The sequence below is a fragment of the Sus scrofa genome, chromosome 2, assembly GCF_000003025.6.
Source record: "Sus scrofa isolate TJ Tabasco breed Duroc chromosome 2, Sscrofa11.1, whole genome shotgun sequence".
In the NCBI taxonomy this organism is placed as follows: domain Eukaryota; kingdom Metazoa; phylum Chordata; class Mammalia; order Artiodactyla; family Suidae; genus Sus; species Sus scrofa.
The window spans coordinates 75,773,921-75,799,630 of NC_010444.4; the positions used below are offsets into that span (position 1 = coordinate 75,773,921).

At 42.4% G+C, this 25,710-nt stretch overlaps 1 protein-coding gene across 2 annotated transcripts; it reads left to right on the forward strand.

The window, feature by feature from the left end:
- Positions 603-12,263, forward strand: LOC100737823 (zinc finger protein 709-like). 2 transcript variants are annotated; one of them, XM_005652812.3, is made up of 5 exons: positions 603-767; positions 7,316-7,442; positions 8,293-8,353; positions 8,963-9,168; positions 9,464-9,569. In XM_005652812.3, coding segments are annotated over exons 1-5 (399 nt in total). In that variant the 5' UTR covers positions 603-764; the 3' UTR covers positions 9,466-9,569. The 2 variants fall into 2 exon arrangements, with proteins under 2 accessions (XP_005652869.1, XP_013845674.1); XM_013990220.2 differs by having other exon boundaries at positions 8,963-12,263.

Consider the following 25,710-nt stretch of genomic DNA (forward strand, 5'->3'; position numbering starts at 1 on the left):
AAAAAAAAATCAAGGCTAGTGGGAAAAAAATTTTTTTTTCCTGAAATTCAGACAGGATGATATCAATCTCCAGTGTGGGTACTGACTTCCTAGAGGTCGTGGTCCCCAAAGCCCCGTGTCTACCCCTGACCCCGGAGGTCACCTGGCTCTTCGGGTCTGTTGCTTTCTGGCTCCGGCCGAGGGTAGGGGGCGCTCCGCCGAGAAGCCAAGCCAGGACTTCCCAGTCCAAGGGAGGACCAGGAGGAGCTACGGACGTGGGCGGATGCCCGGTTGGCCAGGCAGAGAGCAGGTTCGGGTCAGAGCCAAGAGCGGGCCGGAGCCGGTTGAAGAGGCTGGACAAGCACAACTCTGAAGCGGAGAATCAGCTTTCCTCCAGGCTCAACCACGTGATCCGCACCTCACCCACCACTCACGCCAGACACGCAAATTGCCCAATTAGCTGCGTCGGAGCGTGGAGCACGGTCCTCAGACGCTCCAAAGGACACACTGCCCAATCAAGGTGTTTGTCTCGAGAAACCACCCAATCAGAACCCCTGTGAGGGGACTGGCTGAAGAACCCCCCAATCAGAGCAGAGAATACCTAGCTCCATCCAATCAGAGCTGGGGGTGTTCGCGCTCCCGAGGGTATGGATGTAGCTCTTGGACCGCAGGCTCTCCTGCGCACCTGCCCCGCGCTGCCCCAGGTGTACAGTCTCCATCTCTCTAACCTCCCCTGATCGCGGAACCGCGAGGAGGACCCCAGGGAGAGCTCAGAGCGGGCCCAGATGGTGAGTGCGCGGGCCGAGCTGGAGACCAGGAGGGGCTGGTTCGAGGCGGCAGGAACCTACTGGAAGATGACGCGGGCCCGGTGTGCGCCTCCCCCGCAGTTCTGACCAGAATCTCCGTCCTCGGTTGCAGGGTGCTGGGGAGGGCTGGTCCCTGTGTCACCCAGATTTTTCTTTACTGAGTCACCAAATATCCTAGACTATGAAGCTTTAAAAAAGGAGACCTTTTAATGTCTCGTTGGTTTATAGCGACTACAGAGGTGAGGGTCTGGTCTAGTATACTCAGAAGTGGATGTATTCTGGTGCCCAATGGGATTGTTTCTTGTGTGTAAAAAATAAGATTAGAATCACCACTTCAAGTACAAAGATTGAGTTGAGATTACATTGAACCTGTAGATGAATTCGGGGATGGATCCTTTATAGTACTGAGCTGTGCGATCCCCAGTCTTGGTATGTCTCTCCATTAATTTCCTTTAATGATGTTTTATTGTTTTCATCATACGTGTTTTTCAAAACCTTTATAAAGCCTTGTTCCTCTTTACCTAGTATCGATGCTGATTTAAATGGTATTTTTTTTAAAGTACTGTTTGTAGTACATAGAAGTAAACACATTTTTGAGTAATATTTTGGAGTCCTTGTTAGATGCAAGTATAGATTTTAATTATTCATCTATAAATTCTTTGAATCTTTACATACAGAATCTAACCTGCAAGTAATATTTCAGCTTTTTTGGTCCTGTCATTTTGCCTTTTTCTTTTTTTTTTTAATGATTCACAGGGACTTCTAGTACAATATAGAATAAGATACTGTGTGTCTTATCTTTTTGACAAGAAAGCTGCTTTACTATATCACATATTTCGTTTAACACTGCAGTAAGTGTTTTTGTGCACATATTCCCCAGTTAGCCGTGTTCCTTCTAGTTCTAGTGTATTAAAAGTTTATATCCATTATTGAGAGTAATATGTTAGTAATTGTTTTGTATCTAATGATGTGGATTATGATTTTTCTGTTTCTATTAATATGGTAAAATGCATTAATTTTGAAACATTCTTGCATTCCTAGAGTAAAATGAACGTGGTTGTGTTTTATTATGTACATTATTACTCATTATTTAGGAAACTAATTTTCAGTAGAATTTTATGCTTGTATTTGTTAATGATATTTAATTTTGTTGTGCTATTCTGCTCTTGGCACATCTCTGAAAAAGGAATTATCTTCTACACATAGAATTATCGATCTCAGAGTTTCCTTCGTGGCTCAGCGGTTAACGAACTGGACTAGGATCTGTGAGGTTGCGTGTTTGATCCTGGCCTCGCTCAGTGGGTTAAGGATCTGAGCTGTGGTGTGGGTCGCAGATGCAGCTTGGATCCTGCGTTGCTGTGGCTGTGATGTAGGCCAGCAGCTGTAGCTCTGATTCGACCCCTATCCTGGGAACTTGCACATGCCACGGTTGCGGCCTTGAAAAGATTAAAAAAAAAAAAAAAAAGAATTACTGATCTCTTTTTAATAAAACTGGCCCGTAAAATGGTTTGGGATTTTTGTTTCTTTTCCGTGAATGTTTGAAAACACCATTTTATTAAATTACTTTCAACTACTGAATAGTATAGAAGTACTCAGATTTTAAAATTTTATTTTAGACCATTCCCCTCTTCTCATGTTTAATCCCTAGAACATCCCTAATTATGCCTGCTTTTTCATTCATAAATTTATTTGCCCAAGCTTTGTTTTTGTTGAAGAAGATTGCCAAAGATTTCAATTTGAGTAGTTCTAAGAGATGTATTCTTAGCTTTATTAAAAAAAATTTGACTATATAGTTATTTGCAATATTGTGCCAGTTTCACTGTACTGCAAAGTGACTCAGCCATATATATATATGTATAATTTTACATCGTGGTCTGTCCAAAGATTGGATATAGTTCCCTGTGCTATACAGTAGGACCTTGTTTATCCTTTCTAAATGTAATGGTTTGCACGTACTAACCTTAAACCCCCTTCCCCCTCACCCCCACCCCCACCCACCCCCTGGCCCCGTTGGGCGGGGGGCAGGCAACCACAAGTCTGTCCTCCATGTCTGCATGTCTGTTTCTGTTTGGTAAATAGGTTCATTTGTGCACATTTTAGATCCCACTTTTAAGTGATATATGGTATTTGTCTTTCTCTTTTTGACTTATTTCGTTAGTATGATAATCTCTCATTGCTGCAAATATTTTTGTTTGTTTGTTTTGGTCTTTTTGTCTTTTAGGCCACATCCACTGCATATGGAGGCTCCCAGGCTAGGGGTCCAGTTGGAACTGTAGCTGCTGGCCTACACCACAGCCACAGCAACTCAGGATTCAAGCCACAGCCGCGATCCACACTACAGCTCATGGCAATGCTAGATCCTTAACCCACTGAGCAAGGCCAGGGATCGAATGCGCAACCTTCTGGTTCCTAGTTGGATTCATTAACCACTGAGCCACGATGGGAACTCCTTTCTGTGCTTAAATCCTACTGCTCTTTGTCCAAATTCTTGAGTTCATTTTTAGCCCTGTGGTACTGTTCATTTCTGGGAGTAGATGGTGCTTCTGCACTTGGCTGGGAACACTTTGATTCTACTGTCTCTCCAAAGGGACATGGTGAAGTTGACAAAAACACTTGAAATCATGACATTCTCTTTCTGATCCTTATAGTTCAAAAACGTAGAGGCATTAAAACAAACAAACAATCCATCCAAGGTATCAATTGTGTGTTACTCAGATGGTTATCTCACTGGGTTATTTTTGTGGGGGTTTTTTTTGTCTTTTTGCTATTTCTTAGGCCGCTCCCACGGCATATGGAGGTTCCCAGGCTAGGGGTCTAATCGGAGCTGTAGCCGCCAGCCTACACCAGAGCCACAGCAACTCAGGATCCAAGCCGTGTCTGCAACCCACACCACAGCTCACAGCAACGCCGGATCCTTAACCCACTGAGCAAGGGCAGGGACCGAACCCACAACCTCATGGTTCCTAGTCGGATTCGTTAACCACTGCGCCATGACGGGAACTCCTATCTCACTGTTTTGATGTCACCTGTTCCAGTCCCTTTGCTCTTGTTCCTAGTTCCAACTGCCTTCACTGTCCTGGATTTTACCCTACAGCACTTATCCCTTTTTCTAGATAATATTCAATTTACTTATTGTCTTTCCTCTGAGATTTTAAGACTCATGTGGTTCAGGATTTTTCTCTTAAGTGCTGTATCCCTATAACTGCATGTAGGAGGAACTGTCACCCAAATAGATCTTTCCCAAATGAGTCAGTTAAAAGTGCCTAGAGAAGGAAGGGCCTGAGACAGAGGGATTTGCCAGGAGAGGGAGCCCGAGGATGTCCGACGTGAAGAGAATGTTCCATTTTTCTAGTCTCCACTGGCCTGTTCAGGAGACAGGCAGAGTGGGGATCTGCACTGTCCACTATCCCTGGCCCCACGTGGCTGTTAAGCTCTTGAAACACAGCCCAGAATTGAGTTGGGCTCATGTGTGAAATCCATACTAGATTTCTAACACTTAGTGTAACAAAAATAATGTAACGTATTTCTATTAGTATTATTATTTTATGGCCACACCTGCAGCATATGGAAGTTCTTGGTGGAAGATTGAACCCACACCTCCTCAGTGACCCACACTGCTGCAGTTGGATTCTTAAGCCACTGCACCATGGCAGGAACTCCTATAATATCTCAGTAATTATGTGGATCACATGTTGAAATGATATTCATACTGTATTTGCTGGGCAAATGAAAAGTATTATTGGATTTCCCTTGTGGCACAGCAAGTTAAGGGTCCAGCATTGTCACTACAGCGGCTTGTGTTGCTTCCATGGTGCAGCTTCAGTCCCCAGCCTGGAAACTTTCACGTGCCACGGGTGTGCCCAAAAATATATGTATTATAATTTCAATACAACTTAGTTTTTATAAGGTGGTGACAAGAAAATTCAAATTTGGATATGCGGTCTATATTGTCTTCCTATTTGATGGCACTGCTCCAGATCAGGGGTTGGCAATATACAGCCCTCAGGCCAAACACTGCCAACCACCTATTTGTATAAATAAAGTGCCATTAGCACACTGCCATGTGCATTCCTTTACATATTATCCCTGGCTGCTTTTGTGCTGCAAGGCAGAGCTGAGCAGTTGCAACAGGGACTACATAGCTAGAAAAGCCTAACAATGTATTGTGTGACCTTAATAGACAAAGCTTGCTGATCTCTGTTCTGGGTCACGTTACTCATGCTGTGGAATAACGGGCATAATCATCCCGTAACATGTATGAACAGAAATGCAGCTATTAGGAGGCTTTGAAAGCAGGCAGACCTACCTACAGCATTCTAACTGGGTCACACTGAGAGTATTAATTGACTGTTGTCTATGGAGTTTCCTCTGCTCCATACTGATTGTAATGATAGCTACTTGGGAGATTATGAGAAATAAATGAGCTAATGTGTGGAAATCTATGTGCAAAATACGTCACACATCATGGATGCTCCAATAGTGCATTTTAGTTTTAACATTGTTGTGAATCTATTAGGAATTTTGATGGTTTTAAAATGCGGAAGAGTTAGCTGAATTTTGTGGAAGCCTGTTTTGAGACAGTGCTGGATACCAGTGCACCAAGAATGATCAAGGATGCCCAGAGCAGTTGCTTTACTTACCAGCCTCACAAGAGGGTTCCCACCTGGAGCATTCTAGTTCTGCTGTTTCCTGTTCAGGCAAACTGTAGCACCTGCATTGCAGTGTGGCAGCCTGTGTTCACACCTCTGCATGTGGAAGTCAGTGGAATGATGTACTTCTCAAAGGCAAGGCTTTTGGGGGATGCAGCACGTCATCAGATTCCACGCTCAGGGGCTGGGCATTTAGGCTTGTCTGCAAGCCAGGGGGCGCAGAAATTACTGTTCTGTGTAGAGCCCCCAAGAGGCTGGTGGATAGGTCAGTGCTCTGGATTTTCAGTGGGAGCAGATGTCCTTAAGGATGAAAGTGCTACCAGATCCCATTATACATTTTACGATCTGGGCGAACTCATAGCCATACCCCTCTGGGCTTAAAATAATTCACTTCTCACAACTGCCTCTTCACAAGCTAGAAGGACAGTGCGCTCTTTTCTAGGGAAGGCAGGGCTGTTCTGGCATCATGTAACATCAGTTTGCCTAGGTGTTGAGGAAGAACTATCACCCATAATTGTGACATCACTTGTCATCATCAACACTGAGGCTCCTGAATGCAGGCACTGTGGTGAGGTCTGAAGTCTTGTGCTTCCTTTCTCTTGCCTGGGTTCCAACTTGTCAATACACTGCCTGACTCCCAGAGAGCATGAAGAGAAAGGAAAAGTTGCTGTTTTATAGAAGAACAGGAGACAGATAAGTAAATATTAATGCTTCTCATAAAGAATATTCTTATTCCACCAGGTGGACCTGCCAGTTTATGAGGGATTGGAGTTTTTCAAGGAAATATCCAGATCAGGGCCTGGGTTGAAGGTTGGGCATAACAAGGCATCTTAAGAATCAAATTTTTGGGAGTTCCCTTTGTGGCACAGCGGAAACAAATCTGGCTAGAAACCCTGAGGTTGCGGGTTTGATCCCTGGCCTTGCTCAGTGGGTTAAGGATCCCACATTGCCGTGAGATGTGATGTAGGTCACAGACGCGGCTCAGATCCCACGTTGCTGTGGCTATAGTGTAGGCTGGCAGCTGTAGCTCCAATTTGACCCCTAGCCTGGGAACCTCCATATGCCATGAGTTTGGCCCTTGAAAAGCAAAAAAAGGAATTAAAATTTTGGATTTCCCATCGTGGCTTAGTGGTTAACGAACCAGACTAGTAGCCATGAGGACTCAGGTTCACTCCCTGGCCTTGCACAGTGGGTTAAGGATCTGGCATTGCTGTGAGCTGTGGTGTAGGTCACAGACATGGCTTGGATCCTGAGTTGCTGTGGCTGTGGTATAAGCCTGCAGCTGCAGCTCCAATTGGACCCCTAGCCTGGGAACCCCCATATGCCAAGGGTGCGGCCCTAAAAAAATGACAAAAAAGAAAAAAGAATCAGATTGTTGGCAAGGAGAAAAGCAAGAAATGCTCCCAGACCCTCACTGTGTTTTCATTCATTAAAACCTCATCCAAGCCCGACCTTGGTTTCATAATGGGCTGAGGCCTGTATGGGACCATGAAGAAGGGGATAAAATCATTTTCATTAAAAACAAAATAGTTGTTTTATTTGTAGAGTATTTCTTCTATATCCCCAATGTAGTGTGGATGGAGCTGGACCCTTCAGATGGAGCGGAGGAGTAGAAGTAGCCACATTCAAACAGTGGAGAGATGAGTTCACTAAATCTGTTAAATCTCTGAGGCAGGCTAACATCACTGAGGAAGTTGGTGCTGAATAGAGGGAAAGAGAGTTGATGACAAAGCCCTAGGGTAGATGGGAGACCATGGAGCCATGGATAAACTTGCTCTGAATTGAGTCCTGGTTACTCAGTGCTGTCAGCCTCCCCCTTCCTCCTTCACACACTGGTGGAGAGTGGTACCTCATTAAGCCAGAATTTGGTGCATGTTTCAGGACTCAGTGGTCTTTGAGGATGTGGCTGTGGACTTCACCCCAGAGGAGTGGGCTTTGTTGGATCTGGCTCAAAGGAACCTCTACAGAGATGTGATGCTGGAGACCTTCAGGAACCTGGCCTCAGTAGGTAAGGATGGCATCATTCCTTCACTTACTCTCTAGAGTGCAGATATCCTCAAGCTATTGCACTTGTTTCAGAACATGGGCTGAACAATAGGAATTTATTGCTAAGAAAGAAAGTCAGGGTCACACTACTATGGAGCATGGAGCATGTAGTCTAACAACTTTCTCATGTTATGTATGAAACCTACTACTTTCTCATTAAATGTTTTTAGCCACTGTAAGGGTTAGCTTCCCTTTTTTTTTTTTTTCCCCCATCCTCACAAATGTCCTTGTTGACACTGAAAGACCTTCTAGGAGTTCCCACTGTGACATAGTAGGTTAATGATCCAGCTTGTCTCCATGGTGTTGCAGATTCGATCCCCGACCTAGAGTTGTTGTGCTTCAGCGTAGATTGCAGATACAGCTCAGATTCAATCGCTGGCCCAGAAACTTCCATATGCTGTTTCAGCGTGTGCATTTCAGCAGTTCCATCCTGTGTTGCTTCCTGATAATAGGGCATTATGTCACCAGAAGTCTCAGTCTTCATGGAAGTATTTTCCATAAGCTGGCCATCATTTTGACTTTGACCTCTTGTCCTTATTGTTAAAATCCTGAAATAGCCAAAATTCCTCCAATTCTTTTTTTTTTTTTGCTCAGAAGTGCATTTTTCTTATAAAATTTGTTTATCTTTTGGATTGTTCTTGAAAAGAAATGTACATGTTTCCTACCTATTTTCTTGCCCTTTATCCTGCCAGTTCTTTCCAAAGAATGTAAATTTGTTTTGATTTTTCATATCATGACACTCAAAAATCAGGAGGTCAAATCCTCCACAGTGTATGTTTGAAGAAGAAATCATTCCTGGTTCTTCATTTTAGGGGAAAACTGGAAATGCCATAACACTGAAGAACAGCACAAGAACCAGGGAACACATTTGAGGTGAGTGACCCATATATTAAAGAAAGTCAGTCTCAGGATAGACTGCCATGATATTAATATGTATATGTGTGTATATATGTAGATACATGTCAGATCTTAAGTATTCACAGAGAATTTTCACAAGACAATTTTATAAAAATGATACAGAGGTTGGAGTTCCCATCATGGATCAGTAGTAATGAATCTGACTAGCATCCATGGGGATGCAGGTTCAATCCCTGGCTTCGCTCAGTGGGTTAAGGATCTGGTGTTGCTGTGGCTGTGGCATAGGCTGGTAGCTATAGCTCCAATTCGACTCCTAGCTTGGGAACCTCTATATGCCCTAAAAAGCAAAAAATAAAAATAAAAAGGAAAATAGTGACTCTTTGAGATTTAGCTCAGTTGTAAACAACTGTCAGGGCACAAAATCCCATATATTAAAAACACTGAAAATGGTGCCTGGGGTTGAGCCCTCTGTCAGCACTCTCAACTTATATTACTTTGAAACAATTCTAACAGAGCAAGAAACATACATTTGTAGAAAGTGGTAACAATGTAATCCTATTGATCATTAAAAGCTATAATGAATCAGTAACAAATCATGAGTAACATGATTCCTATTTTTAACAGATGTCATGTGATGGACATATCCTCAGAAAGTAAAGAAACTAATCAGGGTGGAGAAACCAGCGGGATTTCCAATCTTATTGTACTTAAGAGACTTTCTGCTAGAGTAAAATCCTATGAATACAATAAATTTGAAAAAGCCATCATCGATTCTTCATCACTAAAGAGTCCCATAGCATCACCTCAACATGGACAAAAACCCTATCAATGTAAGGAATGTGGGAGAACTTTTATTTCTTACTCATCCTTCAGGGCACACATAAGAGCTCACACTGAAGAGAAACCCTACGCATGTAAAGAATGTGGAAAAGCCTTTATATATTTCTCCAAACTTAGAGTCCATATGAGAACTCACACTGGCGAGAAGCCTTATGAATGTGAAAAATGTGGGAAAACCTTCAGATCTCCTTCAAACCTTTGGACACATAGAGAAACTCATACCGTTGAGAAACCCTATGCTTGTAAAGAGTGCAGTAAATCCTTCTCTTCTCCCTCTTCTCTTAGAAAACATGTGAAGGTTCACAGTGCAGAAAAAACCTATGAATGTAAAGACTGTGGAAAAGCCTTCCTTCATTCTTTTTACCTGATCATACATGCAAGGATGCACACTGGAGAGAAAGCCTATAGATGTGTGGAATGTGGGAAAGCCTACAGCTGGCCCTCAGACCTTAGGATTCACATGAGGACACACTCAGGTGAAAAGCCTTATGAATGTAAACAGTGTGGAAAATCTTTCAGTTCTCCTTCATCTTTCAAGGGACATTTGCGAACTCACACTGGAGAGAAACCATATGCATGTAATGAATGTGGGAAAGCCTTTGGTAGTCCTTCATACTTTAGAACACATGTGCGGATTCATACTGGAGAGAAACCCTATGTATGTAAGCAATGCGGGAAAGCTTTCAGTTGGTCATCATCTTTTCGAGGACATTTGAGAACTCACAGTAGAGAGAAACCCTATGAATGTAAGGAATGTGGTAAAGCCTTTAGCAGGCTTTCATCCTTACAAAGACACATGAGAATTCATACTGGGGAGAAACTCTAAATGTCAGCATTGGGGGAAAGTCTTCTGTAGTCCCCTATCCTTAAAAAAAATTCAAGAGTTCCCTTGTGGTGCAGTGGGCTGTGGATCTGGCATTGTCACTACAATGACTTGGGTCAGTGCTGTGGCATGTGTTTGATCCTGGCCTGGGAACTTTCACATGCCACAATGGCAGCCAAAAACAAAATATATGCAAACTCACACAAAAGAGAAACTCCATGTCAGTAAGTAATGATGGAAGATCTTCATGCAGGTCACATTTATTGTGTACAACAAACTGCATACCATTGCAAAAATTTTACAGAGGTCTTAGATACCCTGTTGGCTTTATTTGTGCCTTATTCTTAAAGTAGATCCCAATCATATTGCTTCCAGTTCTTTCTGAGAATAGCATTTAGGAGACAATTTTCCTTTAAGAATTTATTTGCCAGGGCTGCCCTAACAAATCACCATAAAGAAAGAGAAATGCATTCTCTTCCTGTTCTGGGCGCTAGAAATAAAAAATCAAGTATCATTAGGGTTGGATCCTTGTGAAGGTTCTGAGGAAGAATCTGATCTCTTCAAACTTATAGTGGCTACCAGCAATCCTTGGTATTTGAGGTTTGTAGATGCATCACTCCAGTTTCTGTCTTCATCTTAACATCACCTTCTCTAAGTGTTTTATCCCCTTCTCTTATAAGGACACTTGTCATTGGATTCAGGGCCCACTCGAGTCCAGGATGATATCATCTTGAGATCCTTATTACATTTACAAAGACTTTTTCCAAATAAGGTCACATTCACAGATTTTAAGTGGATATATCTTTGGGGGGAGGGCACCATTCTACCCACTACATACCCTGTCAGCCAAATAACAGACCTTTTTTTTTTCAGACCTTTTGCTATACAGTGTTTTCATTATGAATTGCTTATATAAAAGTTATTCACACTATGAAATCTTTTTGGACCCACAGATCTTTTGAAGTGTATTTTAAAATATGTAACCATTGGGATGTTATGTAGTTTTATTTGCTTCTAATTATCATTATGTTGCAGTCTACAATTTAGATCTTCCTGCAAGCTCCAACATGTCCACCCACACCACTGATTTTTACTTTCATGGTTGGTGATGTTCTCTGACACTCTCTTTTCTCCAGTTTTTACCATATTTGTGTTGAGTCTAATTTGTGTAGTGAACATCTTCATATATATAGATATATATATATATGTCTATATATATATATATCTACATATATATCTAGTGGCCCTGTGTTCCTGACTCTACCCTGAAAGTTATAATTGTGAGTAAGAAAACATGTAGGACTTCATTTCCTGATTGCATTGTAGAGTGGTTGTACTTACTCTGTATTTTTGCTTCTAGACAGTAGTTCCATTTGAGAAATAGGCACCTGGAAAATATATAAAGTAGATTGTGTGAGTTTTCTTTTCACATCCAGATGTAGTCTGTAAACAGTAAACTTAATATGTGGTCAAATATTACAATTTTTATGTTTGCAAAATAAGATACATGTTTCTTTTCCTGTTTTTTTTTTTTTTTTTTTTTTTTTTGCCAAGCCCGCAGCATGTGGAAGTTCCCAGGCCAGGGATCAAACCTGTACCACAGCAATGACTCAGGCTTCTGCAGTGACAATGCTGGATCCTTAACCCACTGTGCCACAAGAGAGTTCTGATACATGTTTTTTTAAGTCAGACATGAGGTTCTGTACTTATTTCTTAGAGGAAAACTAGTAAAACTGGTTTTATGTTTGTATGTACTGAAAACATTAACATACTGAGAAAGGATAAGTTAAAATATTTCAATATAATTATGTATTATCAAATCAGTAATGTAAGTCTGTCTTTTTAACCATGTTCTGAGATCATAATACATAACTATTTAAAAATATTCCCCTGAAATTTCTTATAATACAAAAAATTTCCCCATTAAAGGAACTTACTCATTCATAAGAATAAAAGCTTATATATTTGCTATGTCAGTGCCTACCAACCAAAACCCATGAGAAGCACACCTGCAGGTGAACAAAATTGGGTTTGTTGACTCATTGCAATGGCATGATCACATAGCTTGAGAAACAATAGGACATCTCAGAAATTCTGTGTTAGAAAGAATGTACAGGAATTGGACTAATTTCAGGTGATTGGAAGAAGCTTCACAGAAGCAGGCTTTGCACCAGATTGGCCACTGCCAGGAAGTGTGCAGTGGAGTATTAATTCAGCAGGGTCTGGCTGCTCAGTCTCTGCACTTTTTTTTTTCTTGTTTTTTTTTTTTTGTGTGTGTGGCCACACCCATGACACATGGAAGTTCCCAGGCTAGGGGCTGAAAGAGAGCTGTAGCTGCCAGCCTACACCACACCTCAAGGCAATGCCAGATCCTTAACCTGCTGAGCGAGGTCAGGGGTCGAACCTGCATCCTCATGGATACTAGTTGGATTCATTTCCACTGAGCCATGGCAGGAACTCCCTCCACACTTTTCAAAGAAAAAAAAAAAAACTGGTCCTTGACCAGTTCTTGGGAAATAAATTTTGAGTCCCTGGGATGTTCTGTCCGATAAGAATGTTTTGTCTGCTACATGACTACAAGACCACCAATAAAAAATCCTGGAAACCAAGGTTCAGGTAAGCTTCTGTGATTGGCATCACTTCAATGTTGTCACATACCCTTGCTGGTTGTGCTGTCCACATAACTTTACTTAGAGAGGATAGCTGGATGCTTGCACTTGATTTCTCCTGGACTTCACCAAATATATGCCTTTTCCCTTTGCTGCTTCTAAGCTGTAAGCTTTTACCATAATCATGATATAATGGCTCTTCCAAATCCTGTCAGTTCTAATAAATCATCACACTTGAGACTGCCCTTGGGGAGTTCTGATACAGAAAGTGAGTGTAAATGTATGATTGGGGATTTTAATATTTCTTGTTTAGGATGCAGAAAGAAGGGACTGGCGCTAAAATTAACTTGTAAAGAAACAAATCAGTTTTGTCAGCTAGACTAACAATATTTCATCATTTTTGTGATTTTGCACAATTCTCTTTTTTGGTCACACCCCATGGCATGAGGAAGTTCTCATGCCAGAGATCGAACCTGAGCCACAGCAGTGATAATATTGGGTCCTTAGCTGCTAGGCCACAAGGGAACTCCACACAATTCTCTTTTTACCCTGTGATGATGTGATCCCTGAGTGCTCTCTTGCTTGTGCCTTACTCCAAGACATAACACCCAGTGGCCTTATCTGTTGACAGTGTTATTACGTAAAATGGTTTCCGTTCAGCAGAACACCATTGCTTAGGATTGAATACCTGGCCAGGTAGATCTCTATCCTCAAGGGCTGATTCTTCTCACTATGTAAACACTTTTAATATATTTACCATGTATCTGGCACTGTTTGTTTCCCATAAATTAGTTAACATAAATCGAAGTAATCGTCTAAACTATAATGCAGACACTTTATCTCCTTTTGTGAGTTAACTGGGCCACAGATTACAAAGCTAGCAAGTAGTAAAGACAGGATAAGGATTCAAATCTAGCCCTTCTAGCCCAGAAACCATGATCTTCACTGTAGGTTAATCTTTGAACCTCCAATATACCAGAGCCAGGCTAAGCTCATAACAAAGTTAGGCTCAATGCCAATCATGGCACACATGGTAGGCTCTTAATGTAGAATCAGGAAAAAAAAATCCTTGCAGTTCTAATATATACAGTTTTGTAGGAAAAGAGATGTAAAAAAGTCAAGATTTTTATGTAAGAAGTAGAGAGTTGGCATCAAAGATACAAATATATCTTGGAAAATAATCCATGATGAGTTTCAAATGATGCAACTGATTTAATATCTAAAATATACAAACAACTTACACAACTCAGCAGCAAAAAAAACCAACAACCCAATTTAAAAATGGGCAAAATACCTGAATAGACATTTCTCCAAAGAAGATATACAGATGGCCAACAAGCACATGAAAAAATGCTCAACATCGCTGATTATCAGAGAAATGCAAATCAAAACTACTATGAGGTACGCTCTGGCCAGTCAGAATGGCCATCATTAGTAAGTCCACAAATATCAAATGCTGGAGAGGGTGTGGAGAAAAGGGAACCCTCCTGAACTGTTGGTGGGAATGTAAATTGGCACAACCACTATGGAAAACAGTGTGGAGTTACCTCAGAAAACTAAATATAGAACTACCACATGACCCAGCAATCCCACTCTTGGGCATATATCTGGACAAAACTTCCCTTGAAAAAGACACATGCACCCATATGTTCATTGCAGCACTATTCACAATAGCCAAGACATGGGGAAAAAACCTAAATGTCCATTGACAGATGAATGGATTAAGAAGATGTGGTATATATACATAATGGAATACTCCTCAGCCATAAAAAAGACAAAATAATGCCATTTGCAGGAACACGGATGGAACTAGAGACTCTCATACTAAGTGAAGTAAGTCAGAAAGACAAAAACAAATACCATATGATATCCCATCTGGAATCTAATACATGGCACAAATGAACCTTTCCACAGAAAAGAAAATCATGGACTTAGAGAACAGACTTGTGGTTGCCAAGGTGTAGGAAGAGGGAGTGGGACGTACTGGGAATTTGGAGTTAATAGATGCAAACTATTGCCTTTGGAATGGATAAGCAATGAGATCCTGCTATGTAGCACTGGGAGCTATATCTAGTCACTTATGATGGAACACGATAATGGGAGAAAAAGAATGTATATGTGTATGTGTGACTGAGTCACCTTGCTGTACAGCAGAAAACTGACAGAACACTGTAAACCAGCTATGATGGAAAAAATAAAAATCATTAAAAAAATAATAATCCATGACGGGAGAGATAATAGGGAAAGCAGGAAGGTGTGGTATTTTTTCTCTGAAAGATAGGGGGCATCAGTAAGCAAGGACGTGTTCATTAATTTATAATTGCATCTAGACCATCTGAAGTAAACACTCCTAATGGAACTGCTCAATAGCGGGGAACTGTGAATAGCAGGGAGTTATACACAGTCCTGCATCCATGCAGTTAGCAGAGTAATGAGTCTCTATAAAAATAAAATCCTACTCATGTTTCAATTTGTAATAGTTAAAAGCTTTGTGACATGTACTAATGAATTGGAAGGAGTTTCTGTCACAAGACTCCCATCATTTATTTGGGCCACAGAGTATGGCTTCTTTTTCAAAAAAAGACTGCATTATACAGTTGGCACTTATCATTTTGCAGCTATTATAGTCCAGTAACAGAATTTGTATCCCAGAAATCAGAGTTGCCCTTAATCTGAAAAGGGGATGTGTTCATCTACAAAACTATTCCCCAACATGTGCCCTTTCCTATAAGCAGAACAATACCTATGCAAGCTCTCAGTGGTCTCCCGATAGATGCAAGGAGCACTGTGGGGAGTGACAGGATTTTTCCACATCATAGTCCATTTCAACTCTCAAATTGCTTTCCCAAGCCTAATTCTGTGTCTTTTTGCTGAGAGACTTCATTAAGGGATCCACATCTATCACTACCTTGGGAATACATGCCTTGAGCAGTGCTACGTGGCAGTGAGGTGGGAGGGAATAGAAAACGGGCAATCAAGGCCCAGGACAGTTGCTCACAACTCTCTGACAGAAGGTAGAGGAAGTGGCTCTCGGCACTGTCAACTCAGCAGCAGCAGCTATGGGGGTCACCACGCCTAGCAATCTCACAACTACCTTGACCAAGTGCCCACAGACACATGCATGTGTAAATCACAGCCCCTACGTGACCGTCAACCTCCATTCATCAGGAGCCCTTGGAACTGGGGCTGAGGCCAGCACATGCATGGTATACACCTACCACCACCTCAACTCTGGCTCCCTAGTCATCCCCAGGCTCCCAACCAGGTTTCAAGAGACCATTCCTTCGAACCAATGTGCACTCACTTCTTGGGACAACACACCAGGGAATGCATGCCCCTTGGGAAATGCAGTTCAAATAAAGACAGCCAGCCCTTCATTGCTCCCAGCACACAACCCAGCCCCCAGACCCTACCAGCCAGGCCCCGAGGCTGCTGGGAGTTCTGACCTTTGCTGACCACCCAGGTTCAAGTGGCTTATCCTTCCTGTGGTGGAAGCTGCACTGAATGTGTTTCCCAAAAAGCCAGAAGAGATGCTGTCCAGGGCCAGAAGTAACAGAAATCCCTGCCTTCTCATCCTGCCTCACTGGATCTCACATCTGCTTCTGGCTAGTAACCAGGAACTATTGCCAGGCGACGTGTCGGGATGTTTCCCTGGGCCTCAACCTGCTCTTGTCCCCCAATACGGCTGCCATCGGGAAGGCTGCTGAAGACAGCAAAGGCTGCCAGGTGCTAAGGAAACCACAGCGGATACTGAGTGACAACAGAGGATAGGACAGCTAAAGAGAGGTTACACACCTGTGCAGCCCCCAATGCAGTTACCTCCTGAAAGTAAAGGGACACCCAAAACCCACTGTATTGTCAGGTAATGAAGGGCTTGTTCCCAGAGGAAACCCAGAGCGTCCTTGACAAAGGATATTTGGACTCTCAGAGCCTCAGGCTTCTGTCCTTTGGTGGGATGTCCCCTTGGGAGTTTCTTAGGGAGTCGAAACAGCAAGTGCCCTCGAACATTACGCCTGGTGAGGGCTCAGCAGTGTGAAGTTGCCTCCCTCACTAGGCTAGCTGAAAGGCTCCCTTGGGATTTGTTTTTTTTTTTTTTTTTCTTTTTGCTATTTCTTTGGGCCGCTTCCCGCGGCATATGGAGATTCCCAGGCTAGGGGTCAAATCGGAGCTGTAGCCACCGACTGGCCTACACCAGAGCCACAGCAACGCGGGATCCAAGCCGCGTCTGCAACCTACACCACAGCTCATGGCAACTCCGGATCGTTAACCCACTGAACAAGGGCAGGGACCGAACCCACAACCTCATGGTTCCTAGTCGGATTCGTTAACCACTGCGCCACGACGGGAACTCCTGGATTTGTTTTGAGGGCCACCTATGTACCAGGTCTTGTTCTATTTGTTGGAGAATCAGCAATGAACTAACACACACAGTCATGGGGATGTAATTAACAGCATGGTGACTATAGTTAATAATATTGTATTATGTATTTAAAAGTTACTAAAAATAATAAAAAGTTACTGAGAGTAGATCTTAAAAGTACTCATCACCAAAAAACATATATATATATATATATATATATACAACTATGTATAAAGATGGATGTTAACTAGAATTATTATGGTGATCATTTCGTGATATACGCATATAACAAATTATGTTTTATATCTGAAACTATCTTTATATATATCAATTATACCTCAGTAAGATAATAAAGAATAATACCATGATGTTCACTTTTACTTCTATTTAATGTGGCATTGAAAGCCATGGATAGTGCAATAAAATAAGAGAAAGAGATTACAGGCATAAGTTCTACAAAAGAAGAAAATTTAATTATATGCAGCCAATAAGATGGTTTACATTGAAAACATGAAGAAACTACAGATGTGCTGGTTGTTTAAAATTATGTATCTAAAAAGGCAGTGTGGGAGTTCCCTTGTGGCACAGTACATTAAGGACCTAACATTGTCACTGCAGTGGCTGAGGTCACTGCTGTAGCATGGGTTCAGTCCCTGGCCTGGGAACTTACATATGCCATGGGTGTGGCTAAAAAGATAAATAAATGAAAAATTTACAAAGTAAAAAGTCAGTTGTGGCATTCCCTCATGGCTCAGCGTGTTAAGGATCTGGTGTTGTCACTGCTGTGGCTCTGGTTATAGCTGTGGTGGAGGTTCAATCCCTGACCCAGGAACTTCTACATGCACAGACCCAGTCAAACCTTTAAGGGCTGCACCCACGGTGTATGGAGTTTCCCAGGCTAGGGGTCTAATTGGAGTTACAGCTAACAGCCAACGCCACAGCCACAGCAATGCTGGATCCTTAACCCACTGAGTGAGGCCAGGGATCGAACCTGCAACCTCATGGTTCCAAGTTGGATTCATTTCCACTGCTCCACAATGGGAACTCCACACACACACAAAATTTTTAATATAATGATTTTTATTTTTTCCATTATAGCTGGTTTACAGTGTTCTGTCAATTTTCTACTGTACAGCATGGTGACCCAGTTACGCATACATGTGTACATTCTTTTTTCTCACATTATCATGCTCCATCATAAGTGACTAGACATAGTTCCCAGTGCTACACAGCAGAATCAAAAAAAATTTTTTAATAAATAGAATTTTAAAGTCAGTTGTGTTTTCATTATACCATCAGCAAACTACTGGAAAACATAATAAAAGAGAATATCCCACTGTAAATCAAAGAATACCAAGTCCATAGGAATAAATATGACAGAAGATACGTAATACCTGAGAAAATACAAAACATTTAAATATATTTTAAAGACAAATATATTAAAAGATATACCATATTCCTCAGCAGAAAGATCAGTGTCATAAAGATGTCAGTTCTTCCTAAATTAATCTATAGGTTCAAAGCAATTTCAACCAAAACGCAATAGAATTTTTTATGGGACTTGGTAAAATTATTGCAAAATGTACATAGAAGAGGAAAGGGCAATAGCCAGAGCACTTCAGAAGAAGAAAATCAAGGACAAGAGACTTGCTTTATCAAATATCAATAATTATACAAACTAGTAGTTCCTACTGTGACTCAGCAGTAATGAACTCAGCTAGCATCCATAAGGATGCGAGTTCAATCCCTGGTCTCAGTGGGTTGGCTGAGATGTAATGCAGGTCGCAGACGTGGCTCTGATCCTGCGTTTGTGTGGCTGTGGTGTAGGCTGGCAGCTGTAGCTCCTATTCAACCTGAGAACTTCCACATGCTGCAAGTGTGGCCCTTAAAAGACAAATAATAATAATAATATAACGGTTATTATTAAGTATAATAATTAAGACAGTGTGTATGGACATGGTATGGATTCAAGCATAGACAAATTGAGTAATGGACTAAAATAGGGGGCCTAGAACCAGAGCCACATGCACATGTAACTTTGGTATTTCACAGTATATAAAAAATCAAGTATAAAAATGTGATAATGTTGGAGGAGGTCATCGAGAGGATGTGACTGCTGCTTGACTAGTGAACTTGGACCTGGGCAATCAGACGCTGGATGCTGCCTCCCTGTCCTTGGAATATACATTCCACTTACTTACTGTTCCCATACACACGAGCAGCCATTTCACTGATGTAGCTTTGAGAAAGTTAAGGCATTTTGAGACCATCGAGACTGAATGAACTCAGATAAAGCACCTATATAAACTTTTTTTTCCTTTTTAGGGCCACACCTGTGGCACATGGGCGTTCTCAGGCCAGGGGTCAAATAGAAGTGGCAGCCACCAGCCTATGCCACAGCTGCAGCAATGCCACATCTGAGCCACATCCACCACCTAAACAGCAGCTCACAGCAACATCGGATCCTTAATCCACTGAACAAGGCCAGGGATCGAACCCATGTCCTCACGGACACTAGTCGAGTTCATAACCCGCTGAGCCACAATGGGAAGTCCTGTATAAACTTTTAAGATTTTGGCAGGCAAGCACAGAGATCTACTTGTGTTTCAGCTACCCAAGACAAGCCTTGTATGTAAGTACCTTTGTTTATTAAACCTGCCACCTACCAATCTGGAATGGTTCCCCTCTTTCTTTGGTCTCTCCTTGCCCTCTGTATATGGTGGCCTATTTTGAATTTCACCTAGGAAACTTCCAAGGTTGCAAACCAATAGTTATATACCATATAGTAGAATATTATCCAACTTTAAAAAGGAAATTCTGACACATGCCACAATGTGGATGAACCTTAAGGAAGTCATTCTTTTTTTTTTTTTTTGTCTTTTTTTTTGCTTTCTTTGGGCCACTCCCACGGCACATGGAGGTTCCCAGGATAGGGGTCGAATCGGAGCTGTAGCCACTGGCCCACGCCACAGCCACAGCAACGCGGGATCCAAGCCGCGTCTGCAACCTACACCACAGCTCACGGCAACGCCGGATCCTTAACCCACTGGGGGAGGCCAGGGATCGAACCCACAACCTCATGGTTCCTAGTCGGATTCGTTAACCACTGCGCCACGACGGGAACTCCAAGGAAGTCATTCTAAGTGAAATAAGCTAGTGGGTTAGGGATCTGGCATTGCTGTGAGCGAGGGCAGGGATCAAACCCACATCCTCATGGATACTAGTTGGATTTGTTTCCACTGAGCCACAATGGGAACTCCTCTACTCCATTTTCTGTATTTCTTCCTTCCTCTAAGAGGTATCAGGAAATCAACAGTTAAAAGCAGGTTTCCTGGAAATGAGTGTGATTTACTTACATTAATAATGCTCAGTTTTCCTGTTTTAACTCAAAATCTCACGTGAGGCTTACATAAAAGGCCCACCGCATCTAGACTATGAGGTGTTCTAGTTGTCCCCTGGGAAAAATACATGGGTCTAGTTCCCCCCACATCAAACGTACACACTGTTGAGTTGTGAGAGCATGGTGCTGAGGAAAGATTTCATCCCTTCCTCTCCCCACCCCACCTTCAACTGAAATTTGTATCAGTTTGTACAGTTCCAATAAGTTCCCCCACAATGAGCAGAAAATGCTGATGTGGTACATGCCACGATGGCCACAAGTCTGCTTTTTAGGGCCACACCTATGGCATATGGAGGTTCCCAGGCTAGGGGTCAAATCGGATCTGTAGCCACTGGCCAATGCCACAGCCACAGCAATGCAGGATCTGAGCCACGTCTTTGAACCACACCACAGCTCACAGGAAACTGATCCGAGTTAAGGCTGGATTCTTTTTTTTTTTTTTTTTTTTTTTTGTCTTTTGTCTTTTTGTTGTTGTTGTTGTTGTTGCTATTTCTTGGGCCGCTCCCGCGGCATATGGAGGTTCCCAGGCTAGGGGTCGAATCGGAGCTGTAGCCACCGAAGGCCGGATTCTTAAACCACTGAGTGAGGCTAGGGATGGAACCTGCATCTTCATGGATACTGGTTGGGTTCTTAACCCACTGAGCCACAACAGGAACTCCTGGATACAATTTTAATATTTAAATTATATATTACATAGGCATATTGGGACAGTTCTGCCATAAGTATAACTTTACCTTCCTTTACCACATTTCAACGTCCATAATTTTTTTTTCTTTTTTGGCCACCCTGTGGCATGTGGAGCCCCTAGGCCAGGGATCAAATCTCAGCCACAGTTGTGACCTACACTCAGTTGTGGCAACACCGGATCCTTTAACCCACTGTGCAGGGCCAGGGACCAAACTTGCATTCTGGCACTGCAGAGACACTGCCAATCCCCTTGCACCACAGCAGGAACTCCTAAGGTTATTTATTTATTTATTGCTTTTTAGGGCCACACCCACGGCTTATGGAGATTCCCAGGCTAGGAGTCAAATCAGAGCTACAGCTGCTGGACTACGCCACTACCACAGCCGCACGGGATCCAAGATTCAACCTACACCACAGCTCACGGCAACCCTGGATCCTCAATCCACTAAGCGAGGCAAGGGATCGAACCCACAAGCTCATGGTTACTAGTCGGATTTGTTTCTGCTGCACCACAACAGGAACTCCTAACATCCATAATTTTGAACATCACCATGTCTCATACTCTCTCCTTTGTAGTTGCCATCAATTTTGCCTCTGTGTACTTTATCCTGGATATTTCTATATTATCTTACTTTTCATTAAATCTCTCTTCAGCTGTATGTATATTAATGGCACTTTTACCCTTGGAGTTCTTAATTTTGCTGATATATATATATTTAGTCATATGACTTCCATTTGGTTCTTTTAATTTTTTTCTTTTTTTTTTTTTGTCTTTTGTCTTTTTAGGGCTGCACCCACGGCATAAGGAGGTTCCCAGGCTAGGGGATGAATTGGAGTTGCAGCTGCCAGCCTACACCACAGCCACAGCAACACCAGATCTGAGCCTCGTCTATGACCTACATCACAGCTCATGGCAACGCTGGATCCTTAACCCACTGAGTGAGGCCAGGGATCAAACCTGCGTCCTCATGGATGCTAGTCAGATTTGTTTCCATTGAGCCATGATGGGAACTCCTAAACTTTTTTTTTTTTTTTTGTCTTGTTGTTGTTGTTGTTGTTGCTATTTCTTGGGCCACTCCTGCGGCATATGGAGGTTCCCAGGCTAGGGGTTGAATCAGAGCTGTAGCCACTGGCCTACGCCAGAGGCACAGCAACGCAGGATCCGAGCCGAGTCTGCAACCTACACCACAGCTCACGGCAACGCCGGATCCTTAACCCACTGAGCAAGGGCAGGGACCGAACCCGCAACCTCATGGTTCCTAGTCGGATTCGTTAACCACTGCGCCACGACGGGAACTCCCCTAAACTTTTTAATAAAAATGAAATATGCAAACAGAAAAATGAATACATAAGATAGCTCAGGGAATTTTTTTGGCCACGCCTGCAGCATATGGAAGTTCCTGGGCTAGGGACCGAACCCCAGCCACAGCAGGGACCCAAGCCACTGTAGTGACAACACCAGATCCTTAATGCTGCGTCAAAAGAGAATTCCAGCTCACTGAATTTCTTATAAGGTCAATCCACCCAGGCAATTGGCACAAGATCAAGAAACAGAAAATTACCAGCACATGAAGCTCTGTTTGTGCTTTAAGTCACTATCCCCAAAAGATAATAGCATGATTAAGTTTCACCTACTTTCTACTTTATGTAATTAGGACCACACGCATATACCTTTTTGTGGAGGGGGGGTTCCTTTTTAGGGCTGCACCCGTGGCATATGGAAATTCCCAGGCTAGGGGTCAAATTGGAGCTGCAGCTCCCAGCCTATGCCTCAGCAACGCCAGACCCAAACCATGTCTGCAACCTATGCCAAAGCTCAGAGCAACACCAGATCACTAACCCATAGAGCAAGGCCAAGGGACTGAACTGGAGTCCTCATGGATACTAGTCGAGTTTGTAACCCACTGAGATACCAACAGAACTCCTGTGTGTGGGTTTCTAATCAACACTGTGAGATTCAGTCTCTTTGTTTATATTTATATTCATTCTTGTTCTGTGATTATCCCACAATATATTTATCCATTGTATTGTTGATGGACATTTGAGCAGTTCCCAGTTTGGACCTATTGTGAATAGTGCTGCACTGACCATCATAGCAAGAACCTTTTTGGCAAGAATACACATGCACTTCTATTTGACGTACATACATCTGTATGTATACATGAGATACAGGGTGTGCATTAGCATGAGTAGATACTGGGAACAGTTTTCCAAAGTTATATCAATTTACACTCTCAGCAAGTGTACAGGTATTCCAATTCTTCCACATCTTTACCAAAACTGGCATTCTTCTGGATATTTTGTATACATTCATTTTACCAATTCTGGTGAGGATGTACTGGTATCTCACCATGCTTTTAATCTGTATTCCCTGAGGACTAATAACACTGAACATTCATATTCTAAGTATATACCTATATTATAATTACAGTTAAGTATATCTAATTTGAATTTATATTAACCATCTGAATGTCTTCCTTTGCGGGTGATTCATTGAATCTTTCTGTTTTACCTTCCTCTTGCATTGCTTGACTTTTATTAATTTGTTGGGGCTTATAATACATTCTGGATACAAACTCTTGGCCAAATATAGATTGCGAGCTTCTCCTCCCATCCTATGGGCTGCCCTGTCACATTCCTAATAGAGTCTTTTAAAAATAGTTCTTCTTCTTTTTTTTTTTTTTTTTTTTTTTTTTTGCTTTTTGCTTTTTAGGGCTGCACCTGTAGCATATGGAGGTTCCCAGGCTAGGGGTCTAATCTGAGCTGTAGCCGCCAGCCTACGCCAGAGCCACAGCAACGCCAGATCTGAGTCACATCTGTGACTTACACCAGAGCTCACAGCAATGCCAGATCCTTAACCCTCTGAGCGAGGCCATGGATTGAACCCACAACCTCATGGTTCCTAGTCAGATTTATTTCTGCTGAGCCACAATGGGAACTCCCTAAAAATAGTTCTTAATTACAGTACAGTCTATATTTATGGCTATTATTTTTGTGAACTATTTAAATTCTTTTCTCCTATTCCAAATTCATGAAGGTGATCCCTTATGTTTCTTTCTTAAATTAAGTTTTCACCTTTATCTTTGGTCCATTTGGAAAGAAGTTTTACGTATGGCATGATGTGCATATTTACATATTTTTTATTTCCATATAAAATTCCTAAGGGGCAGAGGTAAGCACATGACCCAGCAGACCCTGGGAATGCTCTCAACAAAAGGGGAGTGGAAAGGTTGGCTCAGCTCAGACCTACATGCAGAGGGGTGCAAAAAGTGGGAAAATTTTGGATCACAAAGCCAGGCAACACTAAATGGTAGCCTGTTGTCCAAAGAAACTTCAGGTACACCAGCAGCCATTTGGCACACCAAGGGTCAAATATAGAGGCTTTTGAAGGGGCACATGAGCCCCATGTGTGTGCAGGGGAAGGTGCTTCACCTGCAGCCTTGACTGGAGCAGCATCCTAAAGCTTGCACTGGCTTATCCTTCTACTGAAATCTGACCACTGCTCTCCCCTACCACCTAGTGATGTCTACTAGTAATGCACACCCCCAAACCTCCGAAAATGACAACCAAAGACTGTTTTACAAGATTGTTAAAGACAATGAGTAATAGCTTTTTAGAGTCCAACCCAAGAGAATTTTTTTGTCCATTATAACTTGATTTTGACTTTCTTTCATACTAGACAGAGAGCAGATATACCAACAGTGATGTAAAAAGGACACTTTCACTAAAAGGGGGGGGATAAATAAAGGGGGAGGCGGAAAATACTATACTGTTTTGTGTTAACATTGTCACTGAAACCAAGTTCCCCTGAGTTTGTGATTAACCCTCTCTATCCAAAACTGTATTCCTTTTCCTGTCCTGCTTTTGTTTCCCCTTAGGATTGAGGAGTAACAATGAAAACGGAGGACTAAAACCAAGCAGAACCCTTGGGGATCCTCTCAGGTACATGAGTCCCCCATCCCCAGTACTGTGTCCCCATTTCTTGAAGTAAAAGGCTTTTTTTTATTCCCTTAGGGCTCACTAGAGTCTCAGACAGGATGGCTCAAGGGTTAATGACTGGAATAATGTGAACATGTAGTAATAAGGAATAGCAGTTGGTAACAATTTAAACAATTGATCAGCCATATAGTAGAGTCACAGAACTTTTAGTTCCTCCCTGAAGGACATAGATAACAATGTGTGATGCATATTCCTAAAATGTTTTTACAGAAACCAGACTCCCACCAAATGGAAATTGCTGACTACAAGCATGTAGACCCCAGACCAGTTAGAACCAGAAGATTGATGCTTGAGATTCCTGAAACATCACACTGTTAACCTCACCACCAACAAATCAGGAGAATGTCTACAAGCTGATCAGGTACCTTGCAACCCACAGCTCTAATGTTGCCTTTAAAAACCCTTCCCTGGGAGTTTCTGGTGGCCTAGTGGTTAAGAATCCAGTGCTATCACTCCTGAGGCTTGAGTCACTGCTGTGGCACGAGTTTGATCCCTGGACCAGGAACTTCCACATGCTGCGGGCATGGCCAAAAAATAAAAATTAAAAACCTTTCCCTGAGGCGTTCCCGTCGTAGCACAGTGGTTAATGAATCCAACTAGGAACCATGAGGTTGCGGGTTCGATCCCTGCCCTTGCTCAGTGGGTTCATGATCT

Coding starts and splice junctions, on each gene's coding strand:
- LOC100737823 (XM_013990220.2), top strand. Junction 7,443..8,292: donor CAGGAACCTGGCCTCAGTAG/GTAAGGATGGCA, acceptor TCTTCATTTTAG/GGGAAAACTGGAAATGCCAT. Junction 8,354..8,962: donor AACCAGGGAACACATTTGAG/GTGAGTGACCCA, acceptor TATTTTTAACAG/ATGTCATGTGATGGACATAT.